Raw genomic sequence first — 23,678 nt, forward strand, 5'->3', positions numbered from 1 at the left:
TGTTTAATAAATGGCTTGCTGAATAAATTCATTCTTGCTCAAAAATCTAGTGTAGATTAGTATAATATAGTCAAAATCTATATACCCTGAAAATTCCCCTCACCTCTTTTTACTCTCTGGACCTCATGGAACAAGTCTGATCTGATTTTTATGTGCTAGCCCCTCAGAATCTAGATTTCTGAGGGATGGTTCCCCAGAAAGAATGTGATAGTCCAGAACGAGTGAGTTCTTATCCCTGGTCAGAGCAATACTTATTTGCTTATGGACCATCTGTCATGAGGAGAAGACTAAAGCTTTCCTTTCAAAGAATGGTAGGCAGGGGTGCCTGGGTGGCTCACAGTTAGGTGTCTGCCTTTGGCTGGGGTCAGGATCCTGGGATCCGGGATCGAGTCCCCATCGGGCTCCCTTCAGGGAGCCTGCTTCTCCCTCTGCCTTTGTCTCTGCCTCTCTCTGTGTTTCTCATGAATAAATAATCTTTTTAAAAAATGGTAGGCAGAGATCTTAGAGTTTTTGTTCGTAGCATAGATAATGACTACACTTAAGAATAAGTGTGAGAAGTTCTTAAAGTGAAGACATTCCTCCGTGATCAAATTTGGGGGCTTGATTTTATGTTAATAACTTTGAAAGCTGGAAAGCCCTGAAGTTGGCTCTTGAAGCCTACATAGCTTTGGGGAAACCATTCTAAGCTATATGGCTACCCCTTGATTTAGACAAATCACACACCAGGCCAGAGGAAGAACAAGTCTTAAAGTAACTCCATTCACAAAAATCATAACTAGAGGTGAGTTGTTGGTGTATTAGATGGGTATGAGAAGGAAGGAAGGAAGGTATCAAAACCCTTATTACAGTTAGGCTAGCTCTTTAATTCAGAAGGAATTGGAAACTATTGGAGATTTAGAAGAAGAGGAATTACATTATTAGAAAGAACTTAGCAATGGATCTTAAGGGAGATGTGGCTTTGTTTTAGCTATTTTCTCTTCCCATAAAAATTAAATGAAGGATTACAAATGCATCACCAAAAGTGCCAGGATGATGATTCAGATGGTGCTTTGTGGCTCCATCCTAAAAAGGGCACGTTAGCCTGTTTTTCAGACACGTACTCCCAATAAACTTTCCCAGTACTACCCCCTACCTCTATTTCCAGCACCATTTACCTCTTTGAACCTGATTTTCCTCAAAAGATATTTGAGTGTGGGAAAAGTACCTTTTCCAACAGAACCTTGAGATAAGTTTCTCTAAACCCCCAGGCAGGCTTCTCATTCTATATTTGCAGCTGGGGCAGAAATTAGCATATGGAGCAGCCCTGGGAGCCAGTGTTATAGTCTCCACACTGTGGAAGTCTTGCCCTGGCCCTGATCTCACTCCTGTCCTGGGAGGTCTTTTCTGGGGCTCCTAGCCTCACTCTGGATGAGGCTTGTCCTCCTTTCCCCCCAAACACCAGTTCTCCAAGTCTTTGACCTAAACTTCCTGTGCTCCTCTCTTTTTTCATCACTTCTCATGAAAGGTCCAGAGACAGCTCTCCAGTTTCTCATCCCTCTGTGGGATGTTTGTAAACTGCTGTCACTTTACCCACTAGCTGGCTCACAGCCATTGGTTACATACACAACCTAATCTTTTCAGAATTGACCAAGCCCCAGGCTGAATGTACTGCAGGCTCTATGATCTGTTTACCAGACCGTTCCCAGCCCCTGCATCCCGTGCTGGGCCTCAGTGCTGTGTGAGAAAAGGAAAACTTGGACGGGATCCAGCCTGAGGGAAATGATTGAAAGATTGGAAGGAGGCATTCCTGTGAGAAAAGGATAAAGGAACTGGGTAGGTTTAGCTCTGGGAAAGAGATAGGGAGAGAGAGGTTGAGAGAGAAGGTCCCTTGCCTTTCTTCATGTTCCTCACAATTAATAATATTACCTGTAATAGTACTTACTTTTTTCTTCAAGATTTTATTTGAGAGAGAGAGCGTGCACAGGAGCAGAGGGAGAGGGAGAAGCAGACTCCCTGCTGAGCACAGAGCCCAATGCAGGGCTCCATCCCAGGACCCTGGGGTCATGACCTGAGCCAAAAGCAGACACCCAACCTACTGAGCCACCCAGGGGGGCCCCCTCGTAATGATGCTTTTAATTTTTTAAATCCTTGCTAGTGATGGATTCTCCTTGTGGAGAATGTTCCATTGCTTAGGACGAGTGATCCGAGTGCTCAGTCTCTGCAGTGAGACATTGCTTCGAGTGTTTTCTGTCCCTCTGATTTGCTGTGAGGTTTTGATTTTGAGAGGGGTAGCGTACACTACATGGAACTGGTGGGATGCGGAGGGCAAGACTCCTAAAGCGTTTGCCTGACGGTCCCAGATGCGGAACCAGGACAGACATCCAGATTCTTCCTTGCTGCAATGGTGGGTCATTAGGTTTTACGTCATTCTGAGAGCTGGTAAAACCTGAAGTCAATGGGTAGAGCATGTTTGACTCTTGGGAATCTTGAAGTATGAAAAGTTTAAAGATGATGATAGCAACTGTTGCTCATTTGGGGCATTTTATTCAACTCTCTTTCCTCACTCTTCCAAACAAATCTGTGGTATATTACAGTTATTCTCCTTATTTCACAAATGAGGAATCAGGCTCACAGTCTAAAAATATGTCTAGGGTCACAGTTGATAAGCTGCCCATCTAGGATTTAAAAGCCAGGTCGTTCTGTCTGGCCACAGAACCCAAAGTGGTTTTGGGTTTTTAACTTAATTAAGATATAATTTAGGGCAGCCCCGGTGACTCAGTGATTTAGCACCACCTTCAGTCCAGGGTGTGATCCTGGAGACCCGGGATTGAGTCCCACGTCAGGCTCCCTATGTGGAGCCTGCTTCTCCCTCTGCCTGTCTCTCTGCCTCTGTGTGTGTGTGTGTGTGTGTCTCAATGAATGAATGAATAAATAAATAAATCTTTAAAAATATATGTATATAATTTAAAATTTTTTTCACATACTGTACAATTTATACAAATCGTGTTTTTTGTATATTGTCAATCTTTTTTTGTGGTAAAGTATATATGACATAAATTTTGGCACTTTAACCATTTTAAGTGTACAGTTCAATGGCGTTACTTATATCTACAGTGCTTTGCAACCATCACTGCTATTTCCATAACTTTTTCATTGCCAGTAACTCCCTGCTCCCTTCCTGCTACACTCCCCAGTAGTCTATAATTGGCTTTCTATCTCTGTGAGTTCGTCTATTCTAGGTATTTCATAAAAGTGGAATCATACAACACGTGTCCTTTAATGTCTGGCTTCTTTCTCTTTATATTTTCAGGGTAGATCCATGTTGTATAACATGTGTTAGGACTTTTTTCAATGACTCCTGTGCTGGGGTTTAGATATTTTTTCTTCTGTATGCTTTTACTGACAAGAAATTTCACAAGTATGAAATGAAGAAAATCTTTGGTTTTCATACTCCATTTCCTATGTGTGTTGTTATAACATTGGAACAATGTGGGATTTTTTTTTTCATTCCCCAAGTGGTCCTTATGTCTCTTTGTATTTTTACTTATTTATTCATTTATTTATAATTTTATTTACTTGAGAGAGAGAGAAAGCACAAGTGGGGGTGGGGCAGAGGGAGAGCGAGAGGGAGAAGCAGACTTCCTGCTAAGCAGGGAGCCCAACACCAGGCTCCATCCCAAGACCCCAGAATCATGGCTTGAGCCAAAGGGAGACGCTTGATCAACTGAGCCACCCAAGTGCCCCATATTTTTATCCGTTTAAAAAAACAAAAACACTATGGGTAAAATACATATGTATGCTAGAAATTCAGAAAGCATAATGAGCAAAAAAGAATCCAGAGATATATTTATCCACAGAATCTGCCATCCAGAGATAAATCATAGTAATATTATTAAATGTGTGATATCACAGCGGGAGCCTGGATGGCTCAGTCGGTTAAGCATCCAACTCTTGATTTCAGCTCAGGCCATGAAAATGAGCCCCACACTTGCCACCCTCTTCCTCTGCCCCTTCCCAGTCATGTGTGTTCTCTCTTTCTCTCAAAATCTTTAATGTGTTCCATCACAAGGGGTTTTTTTGCGGAGTGAGGGCAATTGTTGCGTTTTGAGGGTTGTGCGTTTTGAGGGGGGTGGTTTTGGGGGGGCTTTTTGTTTTAAGTAGGCTCCACAGTCAACCTGGAGCCCAATACAAGGTTTGAACTCACAACCCTGAGATCAAGACCTGAGCTGATATCAAGAAATCAGAGGCTTAACTGACTGAGCCACCCAGGCACCCCTATCACAAGGAGTTTTTTTTTTTTTTTAATTTTTTTTTATTAATTTTTATTTATTTATGATAGTCACAGAGAGAGAGAGAGAGAGAGGCAAAGACACAGGCAGAGGGAGAAGCAGGCTCCATGCACCAGGAGCCCGACGTGGGATTCGATCCCGGGTCTCCAGGATCACGCCCTGGGCCAAAGGCAGGCGCTAAACCGCTGCGCCACCCAGGGATCCCCACAAGGAGTTTTAAAAAATTGTTTATATATCTCATTAAATTTTCATGATAGCCTATAAGAACATGTCCTCCCCTCCTCCTCTTCCTCTTCCCCTTCCCCTTCCTCTTCCCCTTCTTCCTCTTTAACAGTTTTTAGATGAAGAAATTTGGCCTTAAGTTACTAACTTACCCCAGGTCATATAGCCGATGATTGACTTAAACCTAGGGCCAGGATCCCTGGGTGGCGCGGCGGTTTGGCGCCTGCCTTTGGCCCAGGGCGCGATCCTGGAGACCCGGGATCGAATCCCACGTCGGGCTCCTGGTGCATGGAGCCTGCTTCTCCCTCTGCTTATGTCTCTGCCTCTCTCTCTCTCTCTCTCTCTCTGTGTGTGACTATCATAAATAAAAATTAAAAAAAAAAAATTAAAAAAAAAAAACAAAAAAAAAAAAAACCTAGGGCCACCTACCTACCAGAGCATTATGGCAGTCACTCATGGAAAGCGTTTGTGTGTCTGTGTCTTTGTACTGATGGGATTGTACTTACACATAGTGTTCAGTAACCTATTCACTTTTTCACTGAGTGTTTTGTTAACTCCCATATTCATACATACAGATCTCCTATATCATCCCTTTTGGTGGCTATATTATTATGCTGTTTTGTAGTGTTGTTGTTTTAGATTTTATTTATTCCTAGAGACACAGAGAGGCAGAGACACAGGCAGAGGGAGAAGCAGGCTTACCGTGGGGAACCCGATATGGAACTCGATCCTGGGACCCCAGGATCACGCCCTGAGCCAAAGGCAGATGCTCAGCCACTGAGCCACCCAGGCATCCCATGTTTTGTAACTATTTAACCAGTCTGTAGATTTGAACAGTAAGGTTCTCCTCCGTGATTCTTCTTTTAAAAACCTTGTATATAGGGATCCCTGGGTGGCTCAGCGGTTTAGCGCCTGCCTTTGGCCCAGGGCGCGATCCTGGAGACCCGGGATCGAATCCCACGTCAGGCTCCCGGTGCATGGAGCCTGCTTCTCCCTCTGCCTGTGTCTCTGCCTCTCTCTCTCTCTCTCTCTCTCTCTCTCTTTCTCTCTCTCTCTCTGTGTGTGTGACTATCATAAATAAAAATAAATTTAAAAAAATTTTTTTAAAAATTAAAAAAAAAATAAAAACCTTGTATATGAAAAAAATAAAAATAAAAAATAAAAAAAAACCTTGTATAACCATCTTCATAATGCTTAACAAGCTGCCAGTTCTAGATTTTTGAGGGATCTTGCTGACATAGGATGACTTGGGCATGCCCTTTCTACTCTAAGATGTTCTCATATCTAGCTTTGGGGAGTTGAACCACCCCCACAAACCCCTGGTGCCACCGAGGATGAGAAGTACTGCCAGAGCTATCCAGCCTTCCTACTCTGTCATGCAGATCTCCCTGGTGTTGCAAGGCAGAGGAGAACTGGAAAAAGCCTTATCCCAACAGGCAGTCTTTTAGAGTTTGAGAGTAATTTTTTCCTCACAGACCCAAGATCTTCATAAGATAGGATTACTTATCATTCCCAAAAATCGAGAAGCTCAGCCTAAACTCCTCTGGTTTTCTTTTGGTATTTCAGTGCTTCTCACAGGTTAGGATGTCCTGTTCTCACCAGTGAACCCTTTGCTGTCATTCACATCCCAAGAATGAGTACAGTCTTCAGTAGGAATGAGAGGGTGGGTTGTATACGTTAGTGCTGGCCAAGTTTGCACTGTTTATCTTACTGGAAAGTGAACAGTGTGACTGTTAACCTCCTACACAATTAACATCTAGGCTTTTTGTTATGGTTGTTCTTAAACTTTGTGGTTAAACCTGATTTTTATGAGGCAAAGAGATGGGGAGAAAATGGGAAAATCTGGCCAGTCAGGGGCTAAAATGGATCAACACGTGGAGTTGCTGTTGTAACTTGGAAGTCTGGTAGTCTGTGGAATTGGGTGGTCAGGGAAGTGTAGAGCAGCTGCAAAGGTACTTGGCTGCTTGTGTTTAGGAGGTTAAATGGGCCTTTTGAACAGATCAGATTCCCTTAGAGAAGCTGAAGGGCAGTGACACTTCTTTTAAAGAAAGCCTTCTGTTCTTAAAAGAGTATTTGTTGTTTTAAAAATATAAAATCCCATGTAATTAACAAAGCTTTATCTTCCTGTGGTCTTCAATTCATTCCTAGTTTAAAAAAACAAAAACAACTGAACAATAAGTATGAGGCACAGAAGAATGAGGAAGAAACAGGGTTAAACTGGAGAAGTGGCTGAGGGCATACATTCCAAAGCTCCACTCCCTGCTGCCGCCTCCGCGCAGGTATGGCCCCAGACATTTGGTGAGACAAGGAATTTTCTTTTAGAAAGGATAGATTGCCTGTCACAGAGATCACATTATTTACACCCCCAGATTGTGTCCTCAGCTTTTGTACATAAGCATTGGTCACTGCTGCTGTTCGCTAACAGACACTGTTGTGATACCACGCACTCACTCTGCCTCTCAGATTCTCGTTTACTTTTCTTTCTTTCTTTCTTTTTTTTTTTTTTTTAAGATTTTACTTATTTATTCATGAGAAACACAGAGAAAGAGAGAGAGGCAGAAACACAGGCAGAGGAAGAAGCAGGCTCCATATGGGGAGCCCAATGTGGGACTCGATCCTGGGCCTCCAGGATCACACCCTGGGCCGAAGGTGGCACTAAACTGCTGAGCCACCTGGGCTGCCCTCATTTACTTTTCATAATAAAACTATGCAGTAGTCTGTATTTTTACCTGAGGAAACCAAGGCCCAAAGAAATTAGATTGTGCATGTTGTCCGAGGTTCTCCAGCTAGCTACATTCTACTACTAAAAGATGTAAAGATGAGAAACACCAGTTTGACTTTTGGGTGAGACGTTTACTGAGTCACTTTTCACCACGTTTCTGGAATTACCTCATGTGTAATGCACCAGAAGGCCAGTCATTATTCTCTTGTCTGTTTTCTTTTCAGTGACCATTTGCTGGCTCCCTGCAGAGTTTATGGCTCTTCTAGCCCTTTCCGGATGACAAATCACATCTTCCTAACAGCCTGCCACTATGAAATTAATAAGGAGTTCCATTTCCACACAGTTTTTCTCAAGTACATTCTTCTCCCCACCCTACCCTGGGCTTGCCCAGATACATTCAGTTAAATAGGAATTTCTTTCAAGTCTATAGAGAATGGGGTCCTTCTGTGGCCCTGTATCACTGCCCCAAATTTGGGCTGGAGAAATAAACGATGTTGGTATTCATCCAGCATCAGCCTACAGTAGGTACTTAGTAAATATTCATTACAAACATTGACAGAGAAGGAAGATTTGGGAGAAAGTAGTCTTGACTAAGTCTTTGGATACTGTGGCCTTGCTTCATTCATGCTGGCCCTGAGCTGCCTAATTTAAGAACCTAACTCCTGGGATCCCTGGGTGGCGCAGCGGTTTGGCGCCTGCCTTTGGCCCGGGGCGCGATCCTGGAGACCCGGGATCGAATCCCACGTCGGGCTCCTGGTGCATAGAGCCTGCTTCTCCCTCTGCCTGTGTCTCTGCCTCTCTCTCTCTCTCACTGTGTGCCTATCATAAATAAATAATAAATTAAAAAAAAAATTTAAGAACCTAACTCCTTCTTTTCATTTTTCTAAGTGGTGATTACCGAGTTTCTTCATCCATCTCGTGGCCTCATGGTTCAGTACCCTCAGAAAACATTTTGTTTGGTGCCATCACAGAGTATGCAGGTAGAGTTGTCCTTTGGTGGTAATCTGAAGCCTGTGTTGTCTCTGAGAGCCTAGAGGGACGAAGGAAAGCAGCTCAGAGACAGCAACAGATGTTTCTACAAGTGGAGTTTGGCTGCGTACTCAGAGTTTAATCTGCCCCACCATATGGTAGAACTGAATGAATAAAGCAAGGGAGGAGTTTGGAGAAGATGGAAAGGGGAAAGTTTCTGAGTTTTCTGAGTGCTAGCAACCTTGTTACCTGCAGACGGTGGTTCCAGGTCTCCTGATGGCTCTGTTCCTATAGGTTTTTTGTATCCCCAGTGGTTGGCAATGTGAGACTTTCTGTACTTAGGTGTTGGCTGTTTAGCCTCCCTGAAAGACATGTTTAAAACACCTCAGCACAGGGCAGCATTTAGCAGCCTCTGCCATAGCTGTCAGCATTGTGGTGCTGAGGCATTCGATATGCTTAGGAAAACTTTCTTTAGGATGGTGATGATGATCAGACATTCAGGACAGTTTTAAAATACTGTTTAAAATACCTGGGTAGGGCAGCCCTGGTGGCGCAGTGGTTTGGTGCCGCCTGCAGCCTGGGGTGTGATCCTAGAGACCTGGGATTGGAGTCCCGCATCAGGCTCCCTGCATGGAGCCTCCTTCTCCCTCTCCCTCTGCCTGTGTCTCTGCCTCTCTCTCTATGAATAAATAAATAAAATCTTTAAAAAAATAAATAAATACCTGGGTAGCTCAGCAATTGAGTGTCTGCCTTCGGCTCAGGTCGTGATCCCTAGGTCCTGGGATCGAGTCCCACATCAGGCTCCCCTTAGGGGACCTGCTTCTCCCTTGGCCTGTGTCTCTGCCTCTCTCTATCTCCTGAATAAATACAATCTTTTAAATAAAAATGAAATACTGAAATACTGTTTCAAATAATGATCACTACAATGCCATGAGGGATAGATGTCCTCGTTATTTGTGTCTTCCTCCTATTCCCCAAGTACCATTTAGAGGCTAGGGCAGGGATAGTTGGGAAAAGCATGTTAATGCTTGGGACACATGCAGTTGGGCCACTTATGGACCCCGGTTGTGGCTATAGTGCATTCTCTGAGTACATCATTCTCAGTGCATGGACAGACAGGAGGATGGAGTGCCCACACTACCTCAAGAAGATGATAAATGATACATACAACTCCTCTATGTTAATGGATTTGTTCAACGTTACAGTTGAAATTTTAGTTTGAATTTCTAGGAGTCCAAATTACAGGACCACCTGAGAAGCTAGAAAGAAGAGTAAAACTTCTCAGCTATTCATCTCTAGATATGATGACATTTTACTGTATTAGGTCTTTATCATCTACATAGGACTGACACTTTTTAATCTATAGGCTCTTTCTTATTGGTGACTGGAAAGACCTCTTGGGTTACAGAATATTAGCATAAGCTGGTGCCTATTTGTTGTTGTTATTTCCATGAAGCTTGATAAATTTTCCTGAGTTGAAGAATGTATGCATAGAACTTTTTGACATAGCCGCTCCTGTTTATCTCAGAATTCTTTTAGGAACAGACTATATATATAGATCAGGGTTAAACTGGCATGAGAGAAAACCAAGAAGGTGGGAAGCAAGGGTGACAGGTTTGTCCATGTGGTCCATCTACCTCTCATCTTTGCAGGTTCTGCAGCCAGTGTATTATTGTCTACCAATGGCTTGTGAATATTCTTGACATTACCTGTCCATGAAGCAAAGGTATAAATAGTGGGGGGCAGCCAGTGAACATAGATTGGGAATTGGGGAGACAAAATGAGGACGGTTGCTGAGCTCCTAGAGCAGGAGCTCAGTGAAGACACACACTCCACAGGGCCCGTAAGGCCGCCATACTTCTGTATGTCTGGCTTTTTGTTATTTGTACTGTAAGGCATGTTTTGAGGTTCTGACTCCTCAGTTCCCTAAGTCAGTTTCAATCTCTTTAAACCTGATAATTGTGACAAGTTATTAAAGTTTCTGCCTTTTTATCCAGACTGGAACCTGTAGAGATTTAGACTGACAGTTTCTTAAAAGTCAAGAAAAGATGGTAGGCTAGAAATCACTGGGTTGATTAAATGTTTCTCAATTTTACATGCTTTTGATAGCATAAGAAGTTGCAGCCACTTGGTAATATCAGTTAAATTTAATAAACTTTCATTGAATATCTTCTATGTGCTAAATCCAGGTGCTAGGAGTAGGAGATTACAATTTGGGAAATAAGAATGGTACATAAAGGGCAGCCCTGGTGGCTCAGCGCTTTAACACTGCCTTCAGCCCAGGTTGTGATCCTGGAGACCCGGGATCGAGTCCCGCATCAGGAGCCTGCTTCTCCCTCTGCCTGTGTCTCTGCCTCTCTCTCTCCACCCCCCCCCCCCCGTCTCTCATAAATAAATAAAATCTTAAAAAAAAAAAATCTTAAAAAACGTTGTCCATTCTGGGTTTTCATCAGGCCTTAATGAAGAAGACTTCTGTAGGCAGCACCTGTTCTGACTCAGAGAATCACTTCAGCTTTGTTAACTATGAAAGAAATATACATTAAAATAATGGAAAGATGGTTTGCTTATGGAATTATTAGGTTTTGTTTAGTTTTGTGTTTAAGGATGATTCCCGATGTTGTGTATAAAAGTTGGTATAAATGTATCTATTTTTCTTGGGAATGTAATAGGGAAGCAGTTCAACACAATAAGTAAGATGTATCAGGGTCTTTAAAATGCTCATCACCTTAGGGGCACATGAGTGACCTCAGTTGGTTGAGGTCCCACTCTTGATTTTGGCTCAGGTCATGATCTCAAGGTCCTGAGTTCTTAGGCGCTCAGCAGGGAGTCTGCTGGAGATTTCCCCCTTTCTCTGCCCCTCCCCCCACATGCTCTCCTGCATGCATGCACTCTCTCTAATCTTTTTTTAAAAACGTTTATCACCTTAGACATAGTTTTTCTTTTCTTTTTTTTTTTAGACATAGTTTTTCTACTTTTATAATTTATCTCAAAGGAGGAAAAAAAGATGTACTGAAAGATTTATGCCTAACACAGCACTTATTAAAAATTATGAATGTCTGCTCTGTAACAGGTACTACACTAAGCACTAAGAATCTAATGGTGAGGAAAATAGACACGGGATACCCACTCAAGCAGCTTCTAGTTTAATAAATGGTTTTGTTGGTGATCCATTTTTATGGACTAGATGGAGATCTCTTCAAGTAGCAATTTCATTAAAAAGACACCTGTGCCTCTCCCTGTTCTTGAAAACACCTACCCTTTTTAGCTTTCCTCCTTAATGAAAAAAAAAAAGGTGAGTGGCAACTGGAAGTTTTAGGAAAAGGCTAAATGTTGTTTAGATAAGGAAGAAGTTTTCTTCTTCTTTTCTGTTGCCTCTAGGATTCTCAGTACAGCACAGCTTGTTGACATTTCTAGTCTATCCTCTCTGGGATCTGAACCTGCAATTTCTCATGCCTCCTCTCTCTTTTATTCCATGTTCATAGACCATTATGTCTTTTAACTAGTTTTTGTAAAACATATATGAAAATCACCTTGTGGCCACGTTTTTCTTATTAAACTTAAGTATTAAAAATCATCATGGTTCAGAAAAGCAGATCAGAATTGTCATGTTTTCAAAATAACCTCTTATGTTACTATCCTAAAGTAATATTTGTTTTGTTTTGGTTTTGAAGTTAGTGACCTATCTTTTCTAACTGGGTTAAGAAGTTAAACCTTAGCGTTTTGAGGGAAGGCGTTTGGCTGGACAAAATCACCATCTTAACCTGGTGGGTAATGCATGAGCTCTGGAGCCATGGCTTGGCTTCCAGCTGCATGGCCTTGGGCCTGTCATTTAATCTCTCCAAGCCCCTAACATCCTCCATTCGGGACAGATAATACTAGCAGTACCTACCTCAGAAGGAGGTTGTGGAGAATAAATAGGTTAAAGTCTGTGAAGTGTTTTTGCACAATGTGCCGTACAAATATCCTTACTATTGATGTTTAGTATGTGAATAGCCCCATAGGCTAGCCATGTTACCACTCATATGTACAATACTGAAATTCCTTTACAATTTAAATTCTCTACTACAGATGGAAAGGCCATTTGGGGCACAAAGAAGCAGAAGACACGCTTTAACTGACCATACAGTTATAGAACAGAAGAAGAGGGGGAAGTGAATATGTTAGGCAAAAGGGAGGGTATGTATATTCGTTCAGGAAATATTTGTTGAGTGCCTACTTCGTGTCAGACACTGAAAAGGCACACTTGTGAGTCCAGCCTTGTGAAGCTTAGCCAGGTCTTGAGCAGAGCGTAGCTGGGCAGATGTTTTTGTATTAATATAAAGCCAGCACTTTCTGGAAATGTAGCTCCTGTTAAACATCTCGATTTGATTGCAGTTGTTAAGAAATCCAAGGTCTCAGAGAGGCTGGCAAAATACCCTCCAAGTTCAATTGCCCGTGTCTAGGAAAGGAACTGACAAGAGAAGGGCTGGGGAACCCTCACCCCTGTAATTGTGGGTCTCGGGACAGAAAAGAAATGAATGTGTCGGGTGGTGAGAAGCATAATAGTAGTGACTTGAATTAAGTCCCCAGAGGAGCAGTTTTCTTCCAGCCTATGCTCTGGGTACCCTTTAGCTCTCAGATCAGGAATCACATCCACTTAAAATCACGGATTGTATTGGCTGGTTTTTTGGCCTGGAACAGCTGTACAGTAACAAAAGAAGGGGGACCCTTAAGAGCAGTGACGGCTCAGGCTTGACCAAAAAAAACCATTAACTAGAGAGGAAGTGACTCTGGGCCAGCTGAATCAAGACCAAGTTGGTTTTGGAATTTCCTTGGCATACTTACTTTGTGGGTCTGGATTGGCCTTCCTGCAGATTTGAAGGGTTGCTCCAGGAGGAAAAAAGGGAGTGGAGAGAGGGTGGAAGTTAGCAGGAAGCCAGTTCAAAAGTCAGGCAGCTGTGAAATCAGTCTAGGTGACTAGAACCTGCAATTGGGTGGTAGAAGGAGAAGTGGAAAGGAAAAGATGGTGAGAAAGGCCTGGAGGAAACATAATCGGTGTGGAGAGGCAGGGAAGTGAGGGGTTGGATTCTGGACTGAGAGGACTGATTCACATCCTGGTTCTGTCACTTTCCGTGAGTCATGTACTAGTTCTTTACTAACCTCTGTGTGCCTCTGCTTCCTCGCTGTGTAGGAGGAGCAAATGTTCATACTTCCCAGGAGGAGCCACTAGCACAGCGTGTGGCACACTTTCCGTGCTTGGTAAAACTGCTCTGTTACTACTGATTACAGTTATTGTTATCAGTATCTTTGTCATCTTTACTATTAATAGGCTTTAGCAGCTGTTTGGATATGAGAAATGAAGGAAACTCTGAACCTGAAAACATGGGATAAAGGCAAATGAGGGGAAGTGAGAAGAGGACTTGGTTGTGAGTGACAGTTCGCTTGTAGATGAGTTGGAGGAGTTGGGAATATTGACATTGGAGTAGAAACCAAAGCTGTAGTTTAATGAGTTATTGTAGACAGAATTCATAACTGAAACAGTGGAAGTGGCCAAGGGCTATCCATAAGGAGTAGGTAGGAGATGGGGCAGCCCGGGTGGCTCGGCAGTTTAGCGCCGCCTTCAGCCCAGGGCTTGATCCTGGAGACCCGGATCGAGTCCCACGTCGGGCTCCCTGTGTGGAGCCTGCTTCTCCCTCTGCCTGTGTCTCTACGTGCCCCCCCCCACTCATGAATAAATAAAATATTTTTTTAAAAAAGTAGGAGTGAAGGAGAGCCGAGCACAGACTTGATTTCTCATGATGTCTGCAGCATTTGCTACAATTAGCTCCATGTGTACAATGCAGAAATTGCCTTTGTGATTTGTGCTGGGTGGTGCTGAGGACGTCCTTTGAGCTTTTCACAAACCTTTTGATTCTTCACTTACACTTCTTTTCTTGGGGAGCCAGTGAAGTGTGTGGCCTTCCATGGGAACGGTCCTTTCCTAGGGCTACCGTAATAAATTACCACCAGTGAGTGGCTGAAAACAAATATGTTTTCTCGTAGTTAGGAGGACAGGAGTCTGAAATCAAAGGTGTCAGCAGTGTTTGTTCTTTGTGGAGGCTCCAAGAGAGAAACCATCTCGTGCCTCTCAACTCTGATGGCTGCCAGCCATCCTCCGCATTCCTTGGTTTGTAGACACATCATTCTAGTCTCTTTCTCCATCTTTTTTTTTTTTTTTAATTTTTATTTATTTATGATAGTCACACAGAGAGAGAGGCAGAGACAGAGGCAGAGGGAGAAGCAGGCTCCATGCACCAGGAGCCCGACGTGGGATTCGATCCCGGGTCTCCAGGATCGCGCCCTGGGCCAAAGGCAGGCGCCAAACCGCTGCGCCACCCAGGGATCCCTCTTTCTCCATCTTCACATCACCTTCTCCTCTGGTCCTCTGTTATCAGAAGGACACCAGTCATTGGATTTAGTGTCCTCACTAAATTCAGGATGATTTCATCTCAAGATCCTTAAATAATCAGAGTAGACTGGCAAAATTGCTGTTTTCAAAAAAGTTTCCAGAGGAATGTGAATTGGGGGAGGATACTGTCCCACTCATTGTGTGCTGTGCCACAGAAGCTGGCATGTGCTGCATTCTTAGCCCTGATATTAGAAGATAGTGTGTCCTGATTGGATAGTCGAAGAATTGGCCTCATAACACTGATTTTTGAGGGGTTTACTTAACAGACATGGATCAGCTACTTGTGAGGTATGTGAGTGGGAGTTGGTTGTTTAACAGCCTTTGATTTATTTTTGTTTCAAAATTGATTTTCATTAAAAATGGAATTTTTCATTATGTTTGGGCTTTTTGTGTTTTCTGGTCAAGTTCTTCATCTGTCAGGCAAGCTCTTCTGAAGGACTTTTGTCCCTAGATTTATTCTAGTAAACTGAGTATGCTAAAAACTAGAGATGAAGACCATCTGCACTCTTAAGGCCTGTCCCCACCACAAGTAGTGGGTAGTGGGGGGCAGGATGGTGTGTGGAAGGGACCTTGAACCATGAGACAACAGACAAGGGTTCTGGTCCAGTTCAGACCAGTTAACTATGAGACCTTGGATAGGTTTTTTTTCTTATTGTTAAAATGAGACCACCCATTCTTACCCTTTTCTCCACAGCTTCTAATGTGTGTCCAGAATGATAATGGATATACATGGTCTTAGCTGTAGATAAAAAATGTATGCAAATATGTGTTATTAAGACTGAGTTGAGATGTAATCTTATTTAAGAAGTCACATTTCCATGCTCTCACATCTATCCTTTTTGTGTATATTTTTCTCCCACATAGAATTGAATTAACCTACAATTTGATCATTTCCTCCTCTGAAGGGCAAGATAGAAGTTACCTTCTTTCTCCCTTGGTTTTATCCAGTTTGGAGCAAATGATATTTTCTGATACTTGTTGATAATTTCTGATACACTATGCTAGGCATGTGATGAGCAAAGAGTGAGAACTTGCAGTCCTGGAGATAAGTGCTATGGCCAGGAGATAAAAGACCCAGTAGAGCATGGAGAAGGTTCTCCCTGCCCCCACCCTCTACCCAAGGATATGACATCTAAGTGGAGTCCTTTGAAGAATGAGCAAGGGTTAAGCCAGTTGAAAGAAAAGAACCAGGCACAGTCAAGCAATTAGAAGGACTTGATCCTAGACCATGATGGGGAACCAGGTGAGAGGCAGGTCTGCAAAGGTTGAGATGAGGGGCAGGATCATGTGTAGTCTTCTTGGCCATGATACCTGGAGTTCAGACGCTGTCCTGAGAGCAAGGCAAAATCATAGAAGGGTTTTAAGCAGGAGAGTGACATTGCAAAATTGTGTACTTTAAAAGTTGTCCTGGCTGAAGCATGGCTGCCAGGAGGACTGTAAAGAGAGGCATTTTCAGTAATCCTGCAATGGTAATTAAGATCAAAGTGGATGATGGCCGAATTTGGTAGGACCTTGGTGAAAAACTACCAGGTCACCATGGCTTGGCAAAATCAGGAACCAAAGAGAAAACAAAGGCCATTAGAGGGACTTTGTTTAGTTTCAGACATATTGAGTATAAGATTGCTGTGGAATATTTCCAAATAAAAATATCCAAGAGGCAAGCAAAGTAAATACTGACTTTAAAGTTCTTAGACCGGGATCCCTGGGTGGTGCAGTGGTTTAGCGCCTGCCTTTGGCCCAGGGCGCGATCCTGGAGACCCGGGATCGAATCCCACGTCGGGCTCCCGGTGCATGGAGCCTGCTTCTCCCTCTGCCTCTGTCTCTGCCTCTCTCTCTCTCTCTGTGACTGTCATAAATAAATTAAAAAAAAAAAATTTAAAGTTCTTAGACCTTGTGTTCTCAGCTGTACACAGGTTAAGTCCATTAAAGATTGTCCTTGTTCCTCTTGTTCTCGTTTCTGAGAGTCGTTTATCTGTTTCAGTGTGACGTTAGACTGGAACCTTCACCTTTCTGCATGTTTGTTTTCTCATCCAAAATGAAAAGGCAGACTGGCTGATCTTAGTGAGCTCTTGCAGTTTAAACCTTCATCAGACACTGCAGTTTTTTTCCTTTCCAAAGGGATTGAAAGGTGGAGTTGGGGAAGTTTCTAGTCTTGTTTGTCAGAATTTAGTTTGAGCTCTTCTGATTGCATATTCTTATGCTAAGAAAAAGGCTTATTCAGATGTATATTGGGAGCCCTCAAAAACATCCTCAGACATGCTAAAGGAGAGAGGATGTAGCCAGATCTAGGGCAGTGGGAAAGGCCTGACCCACCCTCTCAGGAGAGGATCAGATTAGGCCTAGACAAAAAGCTCTGGCCTGCTGATCCCTCTGCTCACTGAGGCCTGGCTCACTCTGGGTGGTCAGGAGCCTCTCTTGTCAGGGGGAGTCTCACCCCCTCCTTGAACTCTACTCATTCTAATGGGCCCAGGGCAGCAAACTTTCTCTTTCTTCAGCTTTTCCATCTTAGGAAGTTTTTAGCAGAATAGGCCAACTGAGGAAGCCAGAAGCCCACCTGAGCCATGCTGCTCCCCTGCTGTGGTCTGCTCCTTCAGTTGGGAATCTGTGTGAAGGTCCTGAGCTAGGGAGAGCCTTGTCCCTTCAGCTGCTATAATTTTCTGAAGACCATATTGGCAACCAGGAAGAAGTATGCAAATGCAAAAGCTCATTCACCTTACTACCCTCTTCTGTCAAAGGAAAGTATGTGACTCTTCAGAGTGTCCTCAGCCTCCTAGTGAAATGTAGGTAGGTGTCTGTGAGGGCTGCTTTACCACAGATGTGATCCTTACCTGGTCCGCAGGTCCCCATTGTGCCTGTAGTGCTCTGTTACTAGGGGTTCTGAGCCATACAAAGGATGTCAGGTTGAGTCTGCTCGTCCCCTCCAATTTCTCTCAAAAAACAAATCTAGAATTATTGCTTTCATTTGCATTTTCTTTCCTAGGGTGTTTCGTCCACTCATTGAACAAACTGCTATATAGCAGGTACCATACTGTAAGCTCTCTGAAGGCAAAATGCATAATTTGCTCAAGCATCAAATAATACAGTAAGATAGACAAGAAGACAACTTAAAGCAGTGGTTCTCAAACTGAGGCATACATCAGATTCACCTAGAGGGCCAAATTCTGACTCAGTAGGTCTTCAGTGGAGCTAGGAATTTGCCTTTCTCCCAAGCTCCCAGCTGATGCTGATGCTGCTCAGGACACCCCGTACTGTGAGGGACTCTTCAGGGCTATAGTGCAGATGCGAAGGTAGGGCCAGGAGCCAGGAGTGTGGAGGAAGGAGTAAATAGCTTGTCCTGGTTTACTCACGTTTCTTCCTTTCATGTCACCTGCTGTATTTTCTGGCTTAGATTTTTCTATACTTTTTGAGGCCCTAAACACTCCCTGGAGGACTGCCTCTGCAGTCCATGGTACTCTGGGCACTGAAGCCTGTGTCAGGAGAGCCTGTCTGCTTCTATCCAAGGTCCAAGGTTCTTTGTCTCTTCCCCCTGCTCTAGCAACTCACATCCCTGCCCCCAGGTGGGGTTCTGGGAGCTGGAGGAATGCGCTCCTTCAGAGATGTGGAAGAGGAGCTTACTTTTAAAAACTGATCTGTGGGTGAGTGCAGCTGTAAACGCAGTTTTCAGACTATTCTCTGGAACCCTGGAGGACCTTTGGGACTGTTGTAGGGGTTGAGATCTTCCAGCTAACCCACCGTCGCTGCCACCACCACCGCTGCCACCAAAGCAACCAAATTTTGCTACACTTCTACTTAAAAGGGGATTCTGAGAAAAATTCATTTGAAGAGAAAGGGTTGCACTGCTTTTATTTTGAACTTTGAAAGTCACTCTTCCGGTTTGCGCCTCCTTTTTGCTTTTTGTTTCATTTTTGTTTTAGTGTGATAAATACTGAAAGGATTGGGAAATTTTAGATCTGGTTCCTATGGATAGTTTAAACTCCTTTAACAAAACAGTGGTATATCTTTAAAAATTTTTTAGAATTTTCTACCAGGTACTATTCAATCCAAGAAACATTATTAAACACTAAATGCTAGTCTCAGAGGTGGCCCCAGGGGTGCAGACTTAAGACCTGGATCTTCCCTTCCTGGGCTCTCACTAGCCAACCCTTGGGAACTTGGTTGTGAGAAATCCTCCTCAACTGCCCTCCTCTAAACTAGTACTCTCCAGCTTAGAACATCTCCACTGGTACATTTTGAGTTCCTCCTCCTCTTCTCCTCCTGACCAGCCCACTATATGTTGCATGTCTCTTGACATTTGTGGTAACTCTAAATTCCTTCTCAAGGGGAGACAGAAGAGATGATGAGAGGTATGAAAGAACTGATCAAGTCTCATTTCACTCCAATCTCTCTTAGGCTTCCACTTCACTATCTGACTCTGTTAACTCAGCAGCTTTGGGTATGGGAGATTTGGAAGCAGATGCCCCATCTTGCTGGGCTAGGTTTGTGCATGTTAGTGAATAGTTTCCAAGTGTCAGTCTAGACCCAATGGCAAGTGATGCTTTAGGATAGAAATTTGGAAATGTCTGGAAATTGTAAATCCTATCAGTTGAGGCTGAGATTGAAACCCTGATTCCACCTGTCTTTATTATTTATCTCTTTAGGATCAGATATCTTAAAAAAACCTCTCATTTCATTTTCAAAACTTGCTAGAGAAAAATCTATCAGATAAGAGTACCCCCATCTTGGCCAGTTGTTGTGAGGCAACAGGATGAGGAAGTGCCACCATCAGGCTGCAGGCCCCCTCATAGTGCTGCATAGCACCCCCATTGATGGCAGTTAGAGTCCTCTGCTGTCACAATAGGGCTGAGCGAGCTTGGACTGAGACATTCACATGCTAGGTCCTGAGACTCTCTTGACTTTTTTTTTTTTTTTTTTTTAAGACTCAGAATGTCTTAAAATAGCACGGTAGTTGAAATAATAGTACCAACAACAACAGTAATAGCTTGCCATTCCTGAGAACGGTTGTTTGTTTAAAATCCGAGGCCTGGGTTCTGGCAGCAGTTAGTTTCCACGAGCGGGGCTCCCACAAGATTTGCTCTAATGGAAATCATATGGTCTGGTCTTGTCATAACCGGAAACACAGGGGTCTGTGACGTGTTCTCCTGACCCCTCCATAAGGAATTTTCTGACCGAAACTAGAAACACCTACACACCCTAGAACTGGAGGTAGATGGTATAGACCTGATCATTTGAAGAAGCTTAGGATGTTACTGTGTGTTCCTTTATTTATTTATTTATTTATTTATTTATTTATTTATTTATTTATTTATTTATTTATTTATTTTTATTGCTGTGGGTTCCTGTTCAAATAATAATTGTGAGTCTCCTCTTTGGGCTACACTCTCCAGCCTAATCTACAAGCAGGCTGCACTCCCCTCATCAGGTCTGAAGAGGACATTTAAACTGCCTTGTTGAGTCAGGGAGTCCATCCAGCCACAGTGTAGCCCTCTGAAGGGATAGTCCTCAATCAGCCCTGGACTCCCACCATCTTCTCAGAAGCTCTTGCCATGCTGACTGTGGGAAAAACTCACCAGGTCCACAGGCACCCACAGGCTCAGCTTCTTTCTGGTTGCTCCGTAGAGCACTCCCCACATCACACTCAGGATAGGTTTTCTGTTTCTAGCCCCCTGCCCACAGCCACAGTTTGGGAGAGGGGGGAGGCTGGGAGCATGAGGAAGACCCAGAATGAGCAGCCCTCGGGTGGCTTCTTACATGTGGGAAGGAGTGAAATGACTCTGTTGACCTTGGGTCACATGCACTCTGGACTTCTGGAAAGCCCTGAATGGCAGAGTCACTAATGGCTTTATGACAGTCGCCTTTTCCTGACTCCTTCAGCAGTCCCAGCTAGCATCCTTGGCCTACTTGATTTCAGATTTTGACAGGTGATAAAAGCACATATTGAGATTGCTGCTTCCAGAATCCAGATTCATAACTATCGATTGGTGATTTTTTTTTTTCTTTGCGGAGACGCTCCCTCATGTGTTTTCTGTTACTTTAATGGATTGCTTCCTGATACATTCTGAGCCTCGGGCACTTGCCCTTCAATCTGGCAAACTGCAGCTTGACCTGAATGGAATCAAATTTAGACCAGTGTAAGCAGCAACTACGGAATGTTCTAAATTGCATCTTTGTGGAGCTTAACTTTAATCAAGATACTCCAGGCTTTTTCACTTCTGTTCTCTGCATTTTTGACATCTTAAATGCCCTGTAGGCACAGTGTCTGGCCCTGTGCTTCCCTGGGCTAAATGGGAAGTGCTTGGTGACCATGATCTATTTGTCAGTAGTAATTACTCATTACTCTGATAATCACAGAAGTCCTACAGTCGTTCTGGCCTGTCATGGCCCTGCCAGTAAACCATTGTTCTCCCAATTCTCTCTGCAGTGGATTTTCATGGGATATCTCCTACCCATCCTCTTTCTTCCTCTTTTTCTTAGAGGGCCACGTGTGCGGTTTTGTGCAGGAAATCCCCACTGTTCTTATGTTCCCCCGACTGTAGTTGGAAAGACATCAGAGTGTCCAGGGCAGATCCCAGGCCTGAGGTCCCAGCAGGCCAGACAGGCAGCAGATGCCTGTTGCTTTTTTTCACTTTGTATTTACCGTTCCCTTGCTTAGAGTTTCAGGACCCAAACCAACAGGTTATTAAAAGAATGAGAGTAATTTGACTTCTGACATTGTTTGGGGTGTGGGGTTATTTATGGTGTTTTGTTTCTGATTTGAAAGTAGCTGTTTGTAACCACTAACTCTTCCCTTATTCTTTTCTTGCAGACGAGCTCACAGTGCCTGCACTTTACCCCAGTAGCCCTGAAGTGTGGGCCCCGTACCCTCTGTACCCAGCGGAGTTAGCGCCTGCTCTACCTCCTCCTGCTTTCACCTATCCCGCTTCACTGCATGCCCAGGTAATTTATACCCATCGGCCACGACTTCACTCACCCCATCACCAGTCCTTTCCAACTCGGTTCCCCAGAGCACACCGTACAACTAACACCTATCCAGCTAACAGACCCACCTTCAGGAGATTAATGATCCCCTCTAAATCAAGCTGACACTCCTCCGGGATTTGAGGACAGTCTGACAGCAATGATATCACCCACTGCCTGATGTTTGCCCCAGATGACACCTCTCTCCTCCTTAATGATCTCACCCTCATGTCACACACGAGAGACTGGGCACAGGTTCCCTCCCCAGCCAGCCAGAGGGCGTCACTAGAACACGGTCGTGTGTGTGTGTGTGTGTGTGTGTGTGTGTGTGTGTGTGTGTGCCTGGTCGTGTGCAAGGGCTGCGGAGGAAGGTGTGCACTTGTGCAGGAGTTACACGTCTCTGTACCTGCGTACTGAGAGATTGCTGCTCTCGTGTTCTAGGAGATTCAGTGACTGAAGGGAAAAGTTGGAAGTTTCCAGGATAGCTTACACTTGTTACAGGAGAGATTAGGGGTTCTTTCTGCCACCTCGAGGAAGCCCTGTAGAAAAAGGAGGGACAGTGTAGTGTGGAGAATGTAATTACAGGTTAAGCTGAGGGCCTCTGGACTTACTTTCCTTCTGAGTTAATAATAGCCTGAGTTTTATAAACTCCCTGGTTTCTTCACAAAGATTACGATCTACATAGCAGCCCCTCCTCTCCCTGTGAAAAGAAAAACGTTGCTCTTAGTACAAACAGTAGTGATAACCATTAGGGTTCAGAGTGATGATCAATAGCAAATAAGAAAGCATGAAATTTCATTCGTCTTAATGCACGTGAAATTCCTCTAAAAGCAGGAAAGCCTCGTTTCTAAAAAAAACAGTTGGCCTAGACAGGCAGGTTGGGGATTTTTGTCTTCTTTGTTTAGTGTTTATTTACAAGGCTGGATGAAATATAGTTTCCCAGAAAACTCTTCCTTCTGACTTAAAACTCTTTCATGTTGTACAGAACTCACAGGGTTTTATAAAACACGGCCAGGCAACCCCCTGGCTAACTAACATCCTTATAGGCTGCGGGGTCAGGCGTGGTGCTGGCTGCGTATGCTTCCACTCTGTTCCAGCTGAGTTGTCATTGCTCTTTGCACACACGGACAGCCCAGCTTCCCTGCTGCTGCACAGGCAAACTACAAAGAGAGGGCCTTGGTGCCTAGGCCCCTGAAGTGATGACCCCTGGTGTTGGCAGAAGGAGGTAGAAAGTCGAATCAATGGTGAGGGAAAAGTAGATGATGGTGGTTGAGAGCACCTAGCACAGAACGTGACCTGTGGTAGCAGCAGGATTTAGAGCCTGATGCCCAGTGACCATATCAGCTGTGCTTTCTGCTTTCCCTTCCCTCACTGCTGCTACCACCTCAGTCCTTGTCAGGGCTCAGTGTCCTTGTAGGTGGGAAGGGAGAAGGGACAAAATATGAGCCCTTGAATATCTTCTGCTGAGTCATTGAAATGTTTGCGGTGGCCTTGGGGGTAACTTCATAGATGATGGGGAATGACTCAGAAAGGCCCTCCCTATTGTTGGGCCCGCCCCCACTATCCATGGATTGGTCTTCCTTTCCTCTTCCTAGACTGCCTAAATACAGATTAACAGACAGTTGAGGCAAATGTTGCTAGTACCATGGAACAGTGCCAAGTATGCCGTGTATTTTGAGTGTTGGTGGCTTTGTTAATCAGTAAAGCTTTTCACTATTGCCCTGGAAAAGCAAGAATTAACAGTGGCCATAAAGGACCGGGAATGATGGCTTTTGGGCCTTAATAACATCTGGGTAACTTGCCCTTGTTTCATATAATGGGTGAAATCCAAAGTATGTCTGGGGGTAGGTGGAAAAAGGAATTGAGAGTCTTAGGGATTAGAAAACCCATGCCCATTGTGAGAAAGGTTAGAGACAGTGCCAAGATTAGATGGACTCAACCATTGGACTTGGTGGGATGTATTGCCCATGGTGGCACCCTCCCCTGTGAGTTCTTCCTTGATCTTGAGACTTTCTCAACCTGGAATCCACTTGGCTCCGCCACATCGGTCCTAGAGTTGGTGGAACTTTCATCTGAAATCAGAGAGATCCTTGTGCTCAACCCCACAGCTTGTTTG

At 44.0% G+C, this 23,678-nt stretch overlaps 1 protein-coding gene across 6 annotated transcripts in view; it reads left to right on the forward strand.

The window, feature by feature from the left end:
- Positions 1-23,678, forward strand: part of RBPMS (RNA binding protein, mRNA processing factor) — a 173,018-nt gene that overhangs the window by 127,997 nt on the left and 21,343 nt on the right. For all 6 annotated transcript variants that reach the window (XM_055334868.1, XM_055334864.1, XM_055334865.1 and 3 more), the window contains exon 6: positions 21,411-21,541. In XM_055334868.1, the coding sequence (XP_055190843.1) occupies positions 21,411-21,541 (131 nt within the window). The remainder of the gene's footprint in view (positions 1-21,410; positions 21,542-23,678) is intronic.

The sequence above is a fragment of the Nyctereutes procyonoides genome, unplaced genomic scaffold (assembly GCF_905146905.1).
Source record: "Nyctereutes procyonoides isolate TBG_1078 unplaced genomic scaffold, NYPRO_anot_genome, whole genome shotgun sequence".
Taxonomy (NCBI): domain Eukaryota; kingdom Metazoa; phylum Chordata; class Mammalia; order Carnivora; family Canidae; genus Nyctereutes; species Nyctereutes procyonoides.